General features: G+C 41.1%; 1 protein-coding gene across 1 annotated transcript in view; it reads right to left on the bottom strand.

Annotated features, from left to right (window-relative positions):
- Positions 1 to 19704, bottom strand: part of Ints8 (integrator complex subunit 8) — a 52028-nt gene that overhangs the window by 18868 nt on the left and 13456 nt on the right. The window contains exons 7-16 of the mRNA XM_006974932.4: positions 19364 to 19471; positions 17618 to 17773; positions 15275 to 15375; positions 14541 to 14682; positions 10978 to 11048; positions 10051 to 10226; positions 7307 to 7440; positions 5272 to 5382; positions 3027 to 3228; positions 135 to 256 (exon numbers count right to left, since the gene is read on the bottom strand). Coding sequence (XP_006974994.1) covers positions 135 to 256; positions 3027 to 3228; positions 5272 to 5382; positions 7307 to 7440; positions 10051 to 10226; positions 10978 to 11048; positions 14541 to 14682; positions 15275 to 15375; positions 17618 to 17773; positions 19364 to 19471 — 1323 coding nt within the window. The remainder of the gene's footprint in view (positions 1 to 134; positions 257 to 3026; positions 3229 to 5271; positions 5383 to 7306; positions 7441 to 10050; positions 10227 to 10977; positions 11049 to 14540; positions 14683 to 15274; positions 15376 to 17617; positions 17774 to 19363; positions 19472 to 19704) is intronic.

Below are 19704 nucleotides of genomic sequence, written 5' to 3'. Positions count from 1 at the left end.
AACTGGCATGGTACTATAGAAATCAGACAAATTTCAGAGTATCAGAAATGAATGAAATGGGTGCAATAATACAGAGAATACTAACAATATAAAATACTAACACTGATAATCATTTTAGATTAAATATTAATTACCTTGACATATGGATTACTCTGAAGTAAAAATGCAGGAACTTGCAGAGTAAGATACTCATTTTCTCTCCAGTTTAACATGAAAGCAACACACTCTTCAGCTACAACTTGACGAAGTGGAATATCTAAAGAACAAGTAAGAAACAGTTGGAATAGCCAAGTGAGGAGACAAAGGTTGGGGAGGCAAGGGGGTCAGAAGTTCAAGGTGACCCTAAGCTCCACAGCAACTGCAAATGACAAAAGACCTTCCCCATGAACAAGTGAACGGACAGATACATACTCAAAATACAAAAGTAGTGAGGGGGGAAAAAAATCACCAGAGCTTGCTTTAACCATTATTTCTTTGAAATAAATACACCAAAGTATGTTGTGATCTTTTTGTGGCTCAAAGCAGTAACAAGATTTTAATGTATTTTAGGAATAAAAATATAATGCATCCTAAATCACAATGCCAAGACAATGTCATGGAGAGACAAATGAACCTGGTGCCTGCGGCCACAGGCCACTGGCTCTCCTGGAAGTGCAGTTATACATGGCTGGAAGACACTGTGTGGGTGCTTGGAACTGAACCCTGGTGCTCTGGAAAAGCAACCAGCGCTCCTGTCTGCTGAGTCATCTCTCCATCTCCTCTCCACCCTTTCTTTTCTTTTCTTTTCTTTTCTTTTCTTTTCTTTTCTTTTCTTTTCTTTTCCTTTTTGAGATAGTGTCTCTCATTGAGTCTGCAAGGGCACCCCATTTCACATGTGCACACACTAGACAAATCTCTCCCACATCCTGACCCTCAGAGCAAGCATGCCTACCAACTCTGACGCTTACAGTGGTGCTGATTCAGTCTATGCTATAGTCAAACACCTAAGTGCATAATTATGGCTTAGACAAAAATAGGAACTATACCCATGGGAAGAAAAAAATCATTTCCTTATTTTTCTCGAAACATTTGAAACAATACAACTTTTTCTTCTCATTCTAAACAGCAGTAATAACATAAGCTATAGGACAAGCTGCTGAACAGTTAAGTAAGAATTTACCTAAATTATGTGTTTACTGACATCCACCATGAGGGAAAAGAGAGAAACTGGCGGATGTGACTTCCGGATTAGTTCACCAATGTAAAGCCTGGGTAGGAGCTACAGCCTGGCAGTCAAGTGCTGGCCTGGCATGTGAGGCCCCGGATGCAGTCCCCATGACCACCCAGAGCAAACATCATGCTAGCAAAGAGCACTGGGGAGCTAGGGCTGGAAGACACCAACACGCACTGCTGAAAACTTGTAGTCATTGAAAACTACAAGTCTCTTTGGAAATCACAACGCAATCATTAAACTTACGCATATCCCCCAGAGGGCCACCAGTCATTACTACTGCTTCGGCATAGTTAACATCTTTCCTCACAATTCAAGTTCATTGTCTATAGTATCAAACGTATACATTAATTTCTGCAACTACACTTCAAACCTATGAGATAAGAAACCACTGTACCTAAAAACCATGTCAGTTTCCATGATACGATCACTTTCAGAGTAAGATATTTAATATCTGAAGTGGACTCTCAACCCCTGTTCCTGAAGTGAGTAGCCACAAGTGAGTTCCTGGAACCCTTCAGTCAGTTTGAGTACATTTTATTGCAGTAGTGAGACAACAGCCTTCAACCAAGACAGCTCAGGACATTGTATCCTTGTAAGCATATATACATACCTTTTTATATTAAAAACAAAAATAATTAAAAAAACCACACTCCAAAATTAGTAAGAACCAGAGTTTATACAGCTCTGTGAGCTTGTATAGTTAGACCAGGCACTGGGAGTGCTATTCCTATAATCCCTGAGTGACATTTTCAGTGTCAAATATATTTTATATACTTACCATCAAAACCAAAGAAATTCATGACAGAATTAGAAGTAGAAAAACAATTACCTTTGTATCGTCTCCTTTCCCAACTCCTGCCCATTATCTATATTCAGTTCTTCCCCATTCCCTTTAACAGACTATACTTTTTTGTTTTGTTTGTTTTGAAACAGAGTCTCAGTATGTAGCTCTGGCTGTCCTGGAACTCACTGTGTAGACCAAGCTGGCCTTGAACTCACAGAGCTCTGAGTGAGTACTTTTGCCTAGTGAGTGCTGGGATTAAAGGCATTTGCCATCAAACCAAGCTTCTAACAGGATATCATAAAATTGCAATGTTAGACCTGGATTGACAATTCACACCGGGAAACTGAGCACAAGAGGCCCAAGTGTAAGCCCAGAAGAGTGGCACACACTTGTAGACCCAAACACTCAGGGAGCCAAGGCAAAGTTTCACTTGAAGCCAGAGGGCCAACATTGTTAGAAAATAAGTAAAATGATAACACCTAGTTTCCACAATGTGTTGAAAAGTCCAAAAAAACATTCTACTCCTACCCCCTGCCTCTGCAACTTCTGAATGGGACTACACTAGGAAGTAAGATTTCTACATATATAATCAGTCCAACTGAGGTCAAGTGATTTAGGGAGGACCTTTCTAAGAGAAAGCGGCACATGGAAACAAGGGCAGGCTAGAGGATGCAGCTAGAGCCAAGCATGCCAAAGATCGCCAGGCACAGCTAGAAAGGTTTAGCCAGGCATGGCTGAGTCCCTCTGATTTCAGATGTCTAGTCCACAGCAGTGCAATGGTTTGCATGTCATCTGAAGTCACCCTGTTTGAATGGCTGGTATGGAAACTCAAGGGAAGAAAAGTTTCTCCCCTGTCACCAATGTTCTCAAGTTACCTCCAAACCCAAACTGTTCCAGGATAGAAATTTTCCAATAGAGATAAAGCCAGGTAAACAGATCCCTACCCAACAACACCTCAATTATAAAACTATAAAAACTATACCCAGTGAAGTATAGAATTTTGCCTGTGGACGTATGCCCTCCTCTTACCAGGAAGCCTCATTTCCAGATATCCTCGGACCCTACTAATAAGGTCGGAAGGAGGTCTCTCTCCTGACTGTCCCATTCCAGCTTCATGGGTGTGAATATCCAAAAGTAACATCTCATTCAGCATAACCTGGCGGAGTTTCGGTGAGAACTCTGTTACCAACTCCAAACAAGCTGCAAACAGCTGTTTTGCATGGGGAAAGTCCTATAAAAGAAACAAGAGGATAGCCTGAGTCAGTCCTCAGGGGCCAACGTAATGTGTGTGTTCACAGGCACTGGGAAAAAGAGAAGGGTACAACTGAAATGTTACCACTGAAGCTAGGAGAGTGAGGCCAGACTATCTTCTTCTTTACTGTTGATTTATTACAATAAATAACTATAAGTGCATGCACTACTCAACAAGCTGGACACAAATTATACAGTAACAAAGAACGATATTCCACAAGTATAAAATTTTATGACAAGAACCCTTCTCCACCTAAGATATCAGAATTTGACCATAGACCCTGAAGTAGGTTTCACATTCCACACTCTTTGCATATCGACTGTGTAACTACCTAATAAATCACACAAATGTAATCATCTATGTGTCCTACTCATCCCACTGCAAACTAGCATTGACACTCTCTCAATCCCTTTCTCGTCCCAACACGGTGACTCCCCAATTACGATGAAGTAGCAGCCCTCACAGTAAAAGGTCTTCGCAGCTACCTTCCTGGAGTCAGGGGCAGCACTGCAGTGTCCTGCTAGTCACTTTGTTTTTTGTTTCTTAGACAGGACTGCAAGATGCAGCCATGGCTGTCCAGAACTGCCTATGCAGACCACTATGGCTTCAACCTCACAAAGATCTGTCTCTTTCTCCCAAATGCTAGAAGTAAAGGCATGTACCATCATACCCAAATGCTTCTCTTTTCCTTAAAGACTTTCTCTTTTGGGGCTGGAGATGGCTGAGCGGTTAAGAGCACTGACTACTCTTCCAGGGGACCCAGGTTCAATTCCCAGCAGCCACATGGTAGCTCACAACTGTCTGTAATTCCAGGATCCAACACCCTCACACAGACATACATACAAGCAAAGCACAAATAAAAACAAAACAAAAACAAACAAACAAAACCTTTCTCTTTTGGTTTTTCAATACAGAGTTCAATTCTTAGCACTCACATGGCAGCTCACAAGTCTGTAACTCTAGTTCCAGGGGATCCAACACCCTCACACAGACATACATCAAGCAAAACATCAATGCATATAAAGTAAAAATAAATCATTAAAACAAGGGGTTGCATCACCACCACCAGTCACAGACTATTTTTATTTTGTGCATGAGTGTTTTGTTTGTATGTATGAGCAGTGGGTGTGTCCATAAAGTGGGCATTAGACCCCATGGAACTGAATTTAGAATGTTGGTAAGCCTCCACATGGGTACTGGAAACCAAACCAGGTCCTCTACAAAAGCAGCAAGTGCTCTTAACTGATGAGCCATCTTTCCAGACTTGCTATCTTTTCCTGTTTTGTATTTGTGTGGTATCTATACTTATCACACCGTTCGAGCTGATGGTGCTCTGCTCTAGGATTCCATCTTGTACATTAAAACCAGGAAATAAGGACTGGAGAGAGAGCTCAGCAGGCAAGAGCACATGTGTTCTCACAGAGGACCCACGTTCAGTTCAAAGCACTCACGTCTGATAGTGCAAAACCTCCTGTAACTCTGAAGTAATGGGATCTGATGCCTCTGGCACCCAAGGGTACCTGCACACATTATGTGCATGTCCACATACAGACACACACCAACATATAATTAAAAATAAAAATCTTTTTCAGATCAGGAAACAATCAGCTTTGATTCCTTTCTCCTGAAATTATTAAAATAGGATTTTTGTTCTGATAGAGAAGTATGTGGTGTGTGCCCGTTTGTGTGTGTGGTGCACGTCGAATGTCATGTATGTGGAAGTCAAGAGGCCAACTTCAGGTTGGTGTTCACCTTCTACCTTGTGTGAGACAAGATCTTTGCCGGTTTTATTGAATACACCAAGCTAACTGGGCCTAGACTTCTGGAGCTTCTTTTGTGTCCACATCACCTCACCCTAGGCGTGCAAGGATTACAGGCTCCTGCTGCCATGTCTGACTGTATGTGAGTTCTGGGCATCTGAACTCAGGTCTTCATGCCATGCACCAAGCACTTTATTCACTGATCATCTCCCCGACCTCTGAAGAGGGCTTGAACAAATGTTTCTTGCACATTTTCACTCACCTTAACAGTACTGCAGTGTAAACCTTTGGCCATGAGAATGTACACCAAATCTCTTGTTAAATTGTCCTTAATTCCTAAGATAACACCACTATATACAGAAGGTACTTCCCACTAAAAAAATAAAAAAATAAATAATTAAAATACATAAGCACACACACAGAGGAAAGCAAATCTAGGTGAGAATCTCTCAATGACCTTCGAATGCATTTAAGAGATAAATATTGCACCCTTAACCTCAAGAGGCAGAGGCAGGTGGATCTCTCTGAGTTCAAGGCCAGTCTGGTCTACAAAGCTAGTTCCAAGACAGCTGGAGCTGTTACACGGAGAAACTCTGTCTCAAAAAAGAAAAACAACAAAAACAAATTAACACCAATAAATACCATAAATACCAGAAGAATTCAATTAATATTTAGAACAATTTCCATGTCACTGCATTTGTGTATTTAAGCCTTATAAAATATCAATGTATTTCAGGCTTTTCGTAAACAGTGTCACCAAGAAGATGCAGTTAAAAACACTGCCAGAGAGCTGGAGAGGGGCTCAGCTGTTACAGCGGGGCTTACAACCAAATCTGGCAAAAAGCACTGCCCAATTATCGCAAGTTTTTCCTATGGTTACTGCCTTTTCCCTATAAACTACAATCCATTCCACCTGTATTTTATGCATTTTTATTTTTACTACATTTTTGAGACAGGGTCCTAGTCTGTAATGCAAGTTGGCCTTGAACTCTGGATGCTGCTACCCTAGCTTCTTGCATAATGGGAGCAGAGGTACACACTTGTGTTCCCAGCTTGAAACACTGCTTTAAAAGTTATTTTCATGCATGAAAGTTTTAAAGAAATAAGTATTATTAAAAAAGTTTCAAATAAGTTGATTCCAAAGTGGAACCTGTAGATTTCAAGATAACATTAAAAAGCAAAACCACTCCCCTGACCCCCTCAAGAAAAGGTGTCTTGGAAAAAGCCTGTCCTGAAACTCACTTTGCAGACCAGGCTAGCCTGGAACTCAAGAAATCCACCTGCGTTTGCCTCCTGAGTGCTGGCAGTAAAGGCATGCAGCACCACATCTGGCCAGAAGTAAGAACACTTAGCAGGAGATCAAACAGGTCAGAATTCCAGCATGGTTGGGGAGGAAGCGCTGGTAGGTGACGGCTGCTAGGGCAGTGAGTTTTCTTCCAGCCCACGCTCCAGTACGTTGCCCCAAACCCACTGACAAATAGATGGGCCAACAGGAGTTGGGTTCAAGAGGCGATGAAGAAAGAAAAAAAGGAAGTTGGGAGGGGGTTGTGAGTGGAGGTCTGGGAAGAGTTGGGAAATGAGTGGGAGTAAATATGATCAAAACACACTGTATACATGCATGAAACTCTCAAAGAACAAAAAATATTAATAAAATAAAAAAAAATACAAGGGCTGGAGGTATACCTCAGTGGCCTAGTACTTGCAGAGAGTGAGTGAAGCCTTGGGTTCAATTCTCAGAGCCAGAAACAAAAAAGACAACAACAGCAGCCTTGAACCCCATAAAGGTATAATATAATATAATACACATTTTACCCATATTTACAGAGGGGTTTAAAATGCATGAAGGTGCTCAGACAGCAAATGAAATATAAACTGTGTTCATGTTCCTGAATTTGTATTGTGTGTTTTCCTTTTTTCTTTCCACCATCAATGTTAAAGGTACAATTGTGGTCATATGAAAGTCTACTTGGGGCTGGAGACACGGCTCAGCCGTTAAGAGCACTGGCTGCTCTTCCAGAGGACCTGAGTTGAATTCCCAGCACCACATGGTGGCTCACAACCATCTGCAGTGAGATCTGGCGCCCTCTTCTGGCCAGCAGGCATACATATAGACAGAACAATGTATACATAATAAGAGAGAGAGAGAGAGAGAGAGAGAGAGAAAGAGAGAGAGAGAGAGAAAGTCAACCTACTAAAGGCGTTTTTAGTATTAAAAAAAAAAGTCAGAGAATAGCATTTCTCCTAGAATATAGTATAAAACAAAGAAATTCATACCTGTTGTTAACAGAGTTTCTTACCTTATTGGACACAGTCCAAAATTGTCGCTCTGAAGTCATGCCATGTAATTCAATTAAAATCTGTCTAATCCGCCAGGGATCCACTGACAATATAAGCTGATGTTCCAACTGGCCAATGTTGACACTTGCTGAAGCTAAGGAAGAGAGCTCCATTTCAACTAATGATTAAACTCAAAGCTAAATATAAAATTTTGAATATGATACAACTGAGAGAAATGGAATGTGTGAAGTGTCTTAAGTTAAAAAGGTAGAAACCATTTTGAGAATGGAATTATTTTACATAACTCAAATTACGTACTACCTTTATTCCCACACAGAAAACCTACCACAACTTGTATGCACTTAGTAAAGTGAATGCATCTTTCAAAATACACAGTAAAAGGGCTTGGAGAGAGGGCTCAAAGGTTAAGAGCACTGGCTGCTCTTCCCAAGGTCCCAGCAGCCACATGGTGGCTCACAAGCATCTGTAATGAGATCTGGTGCCCTCTTCTGGCCTGTAGGGACACGTGCAGGCAGAGCACTGTATACATAACAAATAAATCTTAAAAAAAAAATACACAGTAAAAACGTAACAAAGTAACTAACTTGCACTCAGAATTTGTGGACCATATGGAAATAATTGATATAAATAGATTCTCCCTTTTGAACAAGTATTAATAAAAGTTTGTATGGAAGATATCATCATTAGCAAATACTAAAGAAGTATGTTTTTTGTTTCTTAATCCATTTCTCACACTTATCTTGTGTGTGTGCCCACATGCCACAGAATATATGTGGAGGTCCAGAACCAGGGAGGCTACATAGCAGGGGGACCCTAGGATGACTGTGGCTTATAATAAGTTTTGGTTTTACTCAATCACTGGGCAAGCCTCAGTGAAACATTTCACTATTAGGATAAGAATTTGTACTGTATCAAGCTGATAATAGAATAAATAAATAAACAAACAAACTAACAAACAAATAAATACAGACAAAACCAGCCACCACCACCCCCTCAAAAAAAAAAACCTCTCAACACCTGGGCTCATGGCCACCGCCACATTTCCTTCCCTCTGCTGTGCAGTGGCCCAGGCTGAACCTGAATAAAAGGACGCTTATGTGCTTGCATCAGGAAAAAAAAAAGTAAATTGATGCTTAAAAGGAAAACACCCACATCAATGTTCCAATCACCAAGGAAGGAGAAAGTAAATTCTGTCTCCAGTTCTAAAGCTACCATTTAGAATTGTAGTTAAAGGACTGGATGATGGGGCTGGAGAGATGGCTCATCAATTAATTAGGAGCACTGACTACTCTTCCAGAGGACTTTGATTCAATTTCCAGTACCCAGGTGGAGGCACACAACTGTCTTTAGCTCCAAGGCCAAAAGAGCTCTTGAACTAAGATTCCTCAGTCTGTGTGCAGTGAGACCTGTGGGCCTGGATTCAGGAAAATTTCCCAAGGGCAAGGCTGTTTGCTGCTATGATTGCACACCTTGTCCAGACAATGAGATTTCCAATGAGACAGAGTCTCTTTATACTAGAGCCATTGAAGTTATCCATGCTTGAAATCCAGGTTTACTTTCATATGAGAAGGACCACATTTGTATTTGAACTTCTCTGTAACCTTCTGTGAATATGGAGATATATGGGATTCATAGAGATCTGCCTACATCTGCCTCTGCTCTTCTGAAATTAAAGATGGCCAGTCCCATGCCTGATCTTCTGGCATCCAAGATGGCCAATCCCACCACCCCACCATACTCTTCTCTAATATAGACTGTTAATATTCATGTTATTGATATATAATACTTGAGAACTTCATACATATTCTCTTATCCAATTGTACTAATCACATGTTTTAAATTAGTAAAGTGGTTTCTAGTAAAATTTCATCTTGTCTTTCAAAAAAAAAAGGAATGTATGTGGAGGTCAAAAGACAAGCTGCAGGAGACAATTCTCTCCTGCTACCACACAGGTTCCGGGAACTGAACTGGGACAACAGGCTTGGTGACAAGGACCGTCCTATCATCCCAGATGTATGCTTTTTAAGGGGAAAGAAAGAGGAAGGGAGATTCCCATCCTCGCAGCGCAGAAACAAAACAAAAACAAAACAACCAAATGACTGCGAAAAATCTAATTTTTCAGCTCAGTTATCAGCCTTCAATAACACATACCTGGCAGTTTTATGTGTTAATATCATTTTTTATACTGAACATTCAGACAGCTAAAAGCCAATGATGAAGACAGCTAAACATTTTCTTTTGATAAACCAAGTAAATGACTCACAACCTGTGTGGATTTAGGCTTTAGGCTAATGTTTCTTACTAACTATAGAACTGTATTTTGTATACATATTGATAAGATCACAAACGGGAGAAAAGTCAAGTAAGATAAAAATGACATTCTCACAGTTAAATGCTTAGCCTGCAGGTGACAGCACCGCCGTACTGGTTGGCAATCACAATTCCTTGTGGTCCCTTACCAACCCTGCTCCATCCACACTTTACCCTCAAGAACATACTAGCAGTAGTGTCTGTCTGGGTCTATCCCCAGCTAAACCCTTTTATGAACTATGCCCAAATCTCCACCAGCCTCTGGCTCAGCTAAGAACCAAGAACTGTTCACACATAAATCTGACCACAGCAGATAGATTGAGTTTCTATTAATTACTCACACAAATACCTACTGAAATACCAAGACAGACTTAGGAATATCTTAGTATTAACTTGAAAGGGGCAAAATGTGAGCTGTGAGAACAGGGCTAACCTGGGATATCATAAAATGAAGTCACAGGTTTAATGCACAGGTTTACTCTAGGAGATCTCTTCCTCATCTGATCAACAAGCAGCTTGCGTTCCTCGTCTCTCAACAATGTAATGGAAAGCTCATGTGAAGAGATCATGAAGACATACTGCAGATCCTCCAACCCCAGACAAACATTCCTAAAGCAGCAGGAAACATTATAAAACAGAGTGTAAACTTTGGTTTGGGAAAAACATTCCTATCAACCAATTACTATTCATAAGCCACTTTAAAAAGCCACCATTTCATAAATTATGTAAATTATGTAACCAGATGGGCACGGCAGTGCACACCTGCGATCTCAGCATTTGGGAAACAAAAGAGAAGAAGTGAGAGTTTGGGGCCAACTGGAGTGGAGTGACATGGTGAGCTCCAGTCTCCAATAAATAAGTGCTGTGAGTCTAGTCCATCAGCAGAGTACTGCCCAGCATGTGCAAGTCTTGGGTTTGATCTCCAGTATCACACACACACACACACACACACACACACACACACACACACACACACACACAACACAGTTAATCCCAGCAGCCAGGACTGGAAGTCACAGGATAACGAGTTTCGGAATAACTGGATATCGCAGTAGAACCTATCTCAAAAAATAAGAGCAGGGTAGGGCAGCGACAGGTGCACGGAGGGCAATATAGCTCACAGGGTCACAGCACTTGCTGCTGCTAAGCCAAGCTTAGTTCCCAGAGCACACGTGATACAAGGAAAGAACAGAATCCTTTAGCCTGTCCACTTATATCCACACATACCCTGGCATGTGCTCATACAGAGAGACAGACAGACACACACACACATACAAATTTAAAAACTAAAATTTTCTCATAAAACTAAGTTCCAAGTTTTTTTTTAAAAAAAAAGAGAAAGAAAAAGAAAGGTACTTACTTTAGAAAAGCAGCCATGTTTCCCTTCAAAGACTCTGAAGCTTTTTCTACGTTTATTGATCTTGAACATACCTAGGAATTTGAGTAATTTTCATTTGAATATGGATCTCAGTTTGAAATTTTGAGATTTACAAACAACGGAAGTTTTAGAGTTTGGTTTTAGGGTTTCTCTGTGGAGCCCCGACTGTCCTGGAACTCACTCTGTAGACCAGGCTCACCTTGAACTCAGAGATCCGCCAGCCTCTGCCTTCCTGAGTGCTGGGATTAAAGGCGTGCGCCACCACTGCCCAGCTTTTTTTTTTTTTTTTTTTTTTTTTAAATGTGTATGGATGTTTAGCTTGGACGTCTATCTGTGCAACATGTACGTGCCTGATGCCTGCAGAGACCAGAGGTGGTGCCAGATGGATTCTCTGGAACTGGAGTTACAGATACTTTTGAGCGGCCATGTAGGTGCTGGGAATCCTCTGAAAGGGCATCCAGTACTCTTAACCACTGAGCCATCTCTCCAGTGCTCCAAATACCTGGACACACTGTGGCAGTTTTAAAGAAATGGCCCACAAATGGACTGGCACTATTGGAAGGTATTTGTTGGAGTGGGTGTGGCCTTCTGGAGGAAGTGTGTCACTGTGGAGGCAGGCTTTGAGGTCTCATATATTCTTAAGCCACACCCAGTGAGATGACTACTTCCTGTTGCCTGTAAGTCATGATGTCGGACTCTCAGTCTCCAGCACCAGGACCATGTTTGCCTGCACTCCACCACGATGGTGACGGATTAGACCTCTGAACTGTAAGCCACTCCAGTTAAATGTTTTCCTTTATAAGAGTCGCCATGATCACGGTGTCTCTTCACAGCAATAGAAGCCCTAACTAACACAATCACTAATCACTGATTTGGTTAAGTAGTATAAGACAAGAGTCAAGATAAGAACCCACTAAAGAAAGAGGGGCAGACCATTTTCATAAGTTCGGGCATATAGAATTAAGAATAACCTGGGGCATTAAGTTCCTATTATAGGAGACAGGATCTGTCTTCTACTAAGTTTCAGAAATTATTCTGACACCTAAGAGGGGAAAATATTGACAAGCACCCTCAAAAAAGGCAGGAGTCCAAATACCTATGACATCAGAAGCGAGACTGAGAATTTAAATACAGTGACAATGCTTTTTGGGGGTCTTCTATTTTTAATTGTAAAATGAGCTCATTGTTTTCTTTCTTCACTCTCTCTCTTTTGAGACAGGATCCCATATATTGCAGGGGGCCTCCAATCTGTCATGTGGCTGACAATGACCTTGGACTTCTCCTTCTCCTGCAGTAATCTCAGCACTGGAACTATAGACCTGTGCTAGCACAATCAGTTTTATATGTTGATGGGGATGAACTGAGGGCTTTTGTTCATGCTATAAAAGCATTCTACCAATGGAGCTACAGCTCCAGTCCGATAAGGAAAACTTTTTAGAGATTAGCAATGATGTTAGAGATAAAAATGTAGAAAGTTCATTATGCCTCTAATCAATGCATCAAGTCCATACAATAAAACATTTAAAGCCAGGCAAGGTTGCATATGCCTGCAATCCTAATACTTAGAAGGCCAAGGTAGTAAGATGTCAAGTTTGATGACAGCCCGGGCTAAGCAGCCAGCCTTTATCACAAAACAAAACACAGCTGAGAAACTGTTTAACAGTTGCTCTGAGGATTCTAAAGAGCCGAACTCGGACTCCAGTACTCACACAACAAGGCCGTCGAACCCAGCTCCAAGGGATCAGAGACAGAGTGGAGAAGCACAAGTCCTACTCGACTCCCACAGAGTGGAGAAGCACAAGCTCTAAGATCAGCAACAAGATCTGGACTCACAAGCTTAAGTGGAGAGGGACAGAGAGGACACCTAATACCGTCTTCTGGCCTCTGAGCTCATACACAGGTGTGTACACCTATGTACATATGCTCACACAGATACATAATAAATAAATAAAGTGAATCTTCAGGTCTGGCAAGATGATTCAACAGGCAAGGGAGCTTGATATAGCTGTGAGTTCCAACCTCGACAAATTGTCTTCTGACCTCTACCTTCATGCATTTACATGTGCACACACATATACATACAATAAACAAATACATAAGTATAATTAAAAACATTTTTAAAAATAAATACTTTTTAATTAATAATTATACATAAGTATAATTAAAAACATTTTTAAAAATAAATACTTTTTAATTAATAATTAGGGACTGAAGCTGGGAAGTTGGGTGGTGGCACATGCCTTTAATCCCAGCTCCTGGGAGGCATAAGCAGAACTCTCCGTGAGTTCAGCCTGACTACATAGGCAGTTCCAGGACAGCCAAGACTGTAGTGACCCTGAGTCTAATAAAAAAGAAGAAAAAAAAAAACCTCAAATAACAAAATAACAGCAACAAAATGTTGGAGAATGGAGAGATGGTTCAGCAATTAAGAGCACTTACTGCACTTGCAGAGGACCTGGGTTTACTTCTCAACACCCAGAACAGTTCACAGCTGCTTGTAATAACTCCAATTCCAGAGCACCTGATGCTTTATGGCCTCTGTAGGCACATGCACACACACGGTGCACATAAACTCAGACAGACACACACAGAATCTTAGGCCAAGTGTGGTGGTGTAGGCCTTTAGTCTCATCACTTGGGAGGCAGACACAAGTGGAACTCTAAGTTTGAGGCCAGCCTGGACTCTGTCTTAATAAACACATTTATTTATTGTCTCAATAAATAAACAGATTTTTCACTTAAAAAAAAAAAAAAAAAAGCAAGGCTGGGCAGTGGTGGCGCATGCCTTTAATCCCTGCACTGGGGAGGCAGAGGCAGGCAAATCTTTGTGAGTTCGAGTCCAGCCTGGTCTACAGAGCGAGATCCAGGAAAGGCACAAAGCTACACAAAGCTACACAGAGAAACCCTGTCTCGAAAAACCAAAAAAAAAAAAAAAAAAAAAACACAAAACAAAACAAAAAAACCAGAACCTTAGGATGCAGTGTTAAGTGCAGCAGAGCAGAACATCTAGGGAAAGACCAAGAAGGATGCAGCAGAGAGACAGGAGGAAAAGGAGGAAAGATGTTTGAAGATGAATCCAAACACAATGTGATGGATGTGCCTACCTCACCATTGGGAGCTGGGCAGAAGAACAGAGACTCTGAGGCCTGGGCAACAGCAAGATCCAGTCTTTAAAAAAAGGGGGAGGGGGCAGAGGAAAAAGAGGAGGGAGGAGGAGGAAGAGGAGGGGAAAAACAGTAAGAGGTAGAAGAGAAAGAGGAAGAGGAGAAGGGGAGGAAGATGAAGAGAAGGCTGGAGGAAGAAGAGGAGGAGGGAGGGAGGAAAAGAGAGAGAGGAGGGCAGCGAGGAGGGGAAGAGGAAGAAGGATGAGGGGGAGGCGGAGGAGGAGGGAGGGAGGGAGAAGGGGCAGAAGAGGCAGCTGCTGCTCAGTTTGTTAGCACTGTGGACATAGTCACAGAGAAGAAAGGCCTAAGGCAGAGCAGAGCCCAGGACAGGCATGGAAAACAAAGCAATGGTCTGTCTCCACAGGAGAACAAATGCCTTACCTCAAGGAGAAAGTCTATTTTTTCTTTGTTTGGTCTAAGAAACAGTTGATTAAACTGGACACCAATTGGTCTGCCTTCCAGAATATCACGTACTGTGTTGCAGGCGCACACTTTAAAACAGATTTCATCTAGAGCTTCATTTCTACAGAACACAAAAGTAGAAACATGAATGTTTCCTTTATTATAAAATGGGAACAGTAGCACAAAACACAAGTTCAAAGGATGGAATCATTTCTTCTTGAGAAGTAATATTTTAGTATCTTCAAGTACACAACTAAACATATACCAACACAAAAAAATGTACAAAAAGGTTAGTTTAATTCTAGAAACTAAGCATAAGAACAGAGCTGTGCTCCACATAACTTTCTCACTTTAAGTACTTGAGAAGAAGCTAGACAAAGAACTTGGAAATGTCTCCACTGGGCTAAAGGGCTGGCTCAGTGAGGAAGAGCAGTCGTTGCTCTTCAGGAAGACATGGGTTTGATGTCACCTCACAACTGTCTGTAACTCCAGCTCTAGGAGATCCAACACCTTCATGTACAAGATACACAGACATCCATGCAAGGAAAACACCCATATACATAAAAACAAGTAATTTTTAAAAATGTCTCCATGTGTCCCTTATATCAAAAGTGAAAATAATGTGAGTGACATGTCATTTTTCAAGTGTGATTTAATAACTCACAGAGCACTTGTCTTGTTATTCAAAGATAAACACTAATTTTTCAACTTACCCCTGTTGAGCTTTCTGCAAGAGCTCCCTTAATACTGACTGCCGGAACTGAACAGGTAAAGTGAAGGCTACGTTGTCTTCAATGAAAATCTGCACTACCTCCTAGAACAAAGATATAAAATTGCATCCAAGTAAAAACCAAGGCAGCTTCGTTAAGACACTTTCTACAGGGTAAGGATGTAGCTCCAGTTGGCAAAATGTTTGCTTGCCTAGCATCAACAAAGCCTTGGGCCCAATGCCCGGGACTACAGACAACTGGGGGATGACGGCACATGCCTGTCATCTCAGCACTGGGGAGTAGAGGCAGGAGAGTTAGAAGCTCAATGTCATCCTAAACTATACATTAAGTTAAAGAAAATTATACAAATATCTTACTGGAAAGGTATTTTCTTTGAAAAATTCTAAAATTAGATTAAGAACAGAAATAGTTCCCCTTTTCAAAGTTAAAGACCATGGAGCACAAAACAGAAACAGGAGAGAAACAAATTAACGAAGCCTTTGCATCTAACTAGACACAAAACAGAACCCACACCAAGCCTGAGCCAAGAGTGCTATCATACACCTCTAACTGAGCACTTGGGAGGCTGAGGCAAAAAGAAGTGAAGGCCAGCCTGGACTCCACAAGCAAATAAGTAAGAAAATAAACAAAGGAAAGCCAACAGACCCTAAATGCGACATCTGAAGGATACAAACTTTCTATAGGTGCAGCTCGCATCCACTGCAGAGCTGCACCACGGTCACTCCCCTTCTCGGCCGCCCGACCCATCCTGTGGACGCTATCCACAGTCAGAGGAACGTGGCCAGGAGGAGCATTCTGAAGGTCTTATTTACATAGACCTTATTATCACATGAAGGAGCTTCTGAAACAGGCTTTTAATACGTAGTCGGCTGGCCTGCAACTATGTACATCTGGCTGGCCTTGAACTCAGAGATCCACCTGCCTCTGCCTTCCAAGTGCTAAGATTAAAGGTACATGCCACCACACCCAGCTGACCTTATTATCTTTTTTAATTAAAAAAATTTAAGGGCCATGTTATAATCCCTGTTTTACTCTGGAGCAGTAGTTTTCACCCTTCCTAATACTATGACCCTCATGTTGTGGTGACCCTCACCATAGAATTATTTTTGTTGTTACTTCATAACTGTAATTTTACTACTATTATCAATTACAATGTAAATTACTGATGCGCAGGATATCTGATATGTGACTCCTGTGAAAGGGTCGTTCAACTCCCCAAAAGAGTCAAGACCCAGAGGTTGAGAGCCACGCTCTACTGGAGCCTAACCCTCTATAAGCCTGTGTTGCTGAGATCGAACTGAAAGATATCTCAACTTTAATTCTCACCAGTACCTATCCATTCACCTCACAAAATTTAATTTTCTCCCATAGACAAAGCAGATTTAAAACAAAAAGGACAAGAGAAAAAGGAGAAAGTATACATGTTACAATCTTCCTCTTCATGTATTTTTGGATAAAGAAATGACATTTTAGATGAAGATAGTAAATTATAAATCTGGGATAAAAACTCAACTGGGAGCTGGGCAGTAGTGGTGCATGCTTTTAATCTCAGCACTCAGGAGACAGAAGCAGGCAGATCTCTGTGAATTCAAGGCCAGCCTGGTCTACAGAGCGAGATCCAGGACAGGCAGCAAAACTACACAGAGAAACCCTGTCTTGGAAAAAAAAAAAAAAAAAAAAAAAAAAAACTGGTGCAAGTTAAGCTTGACACTGTTGGAATGAAAACATTCTCAAAATGACTTCACCACCACAAACTCTTATTGATAGTGGCTTTCATTAAAAAGCACAGGAAAGCCAGATGTGGTGGCATATGCCTTCAATCCCAGCAGATGCAGGCTCTGTGAGTTCAGACAGAACAGACACTCTGACTCAAAACAAACAAATATCGAAGGACAAGTGCCCAAATGGGACACTAACTGTAACATTCTTCCTTCTATGGTTGAGATGGTAGATGAGCTGTGCTAAGACACAAACAAGACCCCGGGTTCCGTGAGAATAAAGCTCCCGCCCTATCTGTGATTGTAAAGCCTGGCTTTCTGGGTTTGAGAGTTCTACAGTTTCCTAGAGAAGTGATTAAGACTGGCAAGCTTTTCTCTTAGTAACAGTGAATACATGTACAACTAATTATAATGTCTCACCCGAGTCACATGATCATCTTAAAAGATGAGCTAATAATATTAAGGATTACATTATTTTTTAGGCCTGGCTGACATCATAGGTGACTAACTCTACATCATACACCTGGCAAACAGTGGTAGCAGGATTTGAACTCAGTTTGTTTCTAAAACTTTTCAACTACATCTCTATAATCCCACTTCATCTTACCTGATAGTTGCCAGATCGTAAACAAATGTGGACTTGACTATATGGAGTCAACTGCTGAGAGTTATTATCAGAAGAAGGTACAAGAACATCACACGCTTGACAATAGCCGGCTAACCGCTTCTCATCTATGGTACAATGAAGAGATAATGAACCTATCTGTAAAGTAAGAGTTATATATCATTATCCGTTAATGAAATGTACACAACAGACTAGTACTCCTTAGTGCATTTTAACAGTACAAGAAAACGATAATGAAAATTTCAAAACTAGAGGAACCACAAATAATGACAAGGTTAAATGTTTTGAGAAAAGATCAGCAAAACACTGTTCACTGACCAAGTGCAATTTGTGGTCTGCTTTTGCTTGTCAGGGTTGAAAAGAACAAACCCCCGAGAGTCTGAATGTGGTCCACCAAACCTATGCTATTTATTGTTTGGCCCTTTACTTCTCTTACTTCTTTATTGTCACTCAGTGAGTGTGACAAGGAAGGCATTAGGGTGAGTGACAAGGCTCACAGCCAGTCTTTACACCATAAAATCCATACGGCAAGCAGATTTAAAAGATAGTAAAAAGAACAATCTTCTCTCAAAAATATTAGAAATGTTACTACCAAAAACATTTCTAAAGATATTTTCAAGTGAGCCTTAAATAATTACACCTAAAATTCCACAAAATTAGCAATTTCTAATAGCTCTAGCAAGTAAGCCTAGGGCTAGAGATGCAGCTCCCTGGCAGAGCACCTGGCTACCAGACTGAACCATGGGGTCAAGCCTTAGCATTACAAAAATAGATGAATAGAGAATAAATTAAGCTTTGAGGGTATCTACTAATTTTCTAATGAGGAAAGGAAATGAAAACAATATTCCATGTTCTTAGAATTAAAAAAAAAATAGTTACACACTTAATATTCCATCATCTGAGGCTGGAGAGATGGCTCAGTACCTAAGAGGACACACACGGAGGATGTGCTTGGTCCCCAGTACCCATGTTGGGTGGCTCACAACCACCTATAACTACAGCTCCACCACCTATAACTACAGCTCCAAGGGACAAAACACCATCTGCTGGCCTCCTGGTGAACCAGGACTCATGTGCACATACCCAGAATTGAACAAAGCAATCATTCTTTTTAAAATGCAATCATCTGAATCCTAAGAAGCTTGTTCTACAGACCAGGCTGGCTCTCCCTCCTGAGGGCAGGAACTAAAGGTGTGCACACACACTTGGCTAGTACTCTCCTTAGTGACAGGGGACACAAGATGACCAGCTGCTTCCAGTCCCTATTGCCGTGACTCCCTGGCACAATGAACATCAAACTATTATCCAAAATAACCTTGTTCTCTCAAGTTGCTTTTGGATATTTTATCACAGCCACAGGAAAAGAAACTAAGATAACGAGGAAATAATACACATCTTTAAAAACTAGTTTGTACTATTTCTTTTTAACTTTCCAAATGTTCTGCAACAGGCACATTGGTTTGTTGGTCTCAGGACTGAACCAAAGGACTTGTGCTTGCTAAAACCACATTCTACCATGATGCCATACACCCGAAATGGGTTCAGTGTCACATATCATTTAATCCCAGCACTTGAGCCAGCCTTGTCTACATTGGGAGTCCAGGCCACCCAGAGCCACACAGTGAAACTATCTTAAAAACCAAACAAGTTACACTCAGATACTCAATACAGCTTTTCTTTAAGTTTTTAAGGGACCAAATATTATGTATCATTTATGACCATACTTACCTCTGCAATTAATTCTTTAGTTCTAAAAAACTTTTCTCTGGCATTTTCATAGACAGCTGAGTTTGTAGAGCCTTGCTGGAAGTACGCTGCACCTAAATCGTAACACACCTGAAATGATAACAAAATACCAGTTTGCTTAGTAATTTTTATAAACTTAAGGAATTATTGGGCAGATGGTGATGGCACACATTTTTAATCCTAGCACTCAGGAGGCAGAGGCAGACAGATCTCTGTGGGTTCAAGGCCAGCCTGAACAGATCGAGTTCAGGACAGCTAGGGCTATACAGAAAAACCCTGTCTCAAAACAAACAAAATAAATGGATATATGAATTTGAGTTTTA

Source organism: Peromyscus maniculatus, chromosome 2 (genome assembly GCF_049852395.1).
Source record: "Peromyscus maniculatus bairdii isolate BWxNUB_F1_BW_parent chromosome 2, HU_Pman_BW_mat_3.1, whole genome shotgun sequence".
NCBI lineage: Eukaryota > Metazoa > Chordata > Mammalia > Rodentia > Cricetidae > Peromyscus > Peromyscus maniculatus.
Note: the sequence above shows the minus strand (reverse complement) of the source record. Positions and strands in the feature narration are given on the sequence as shown.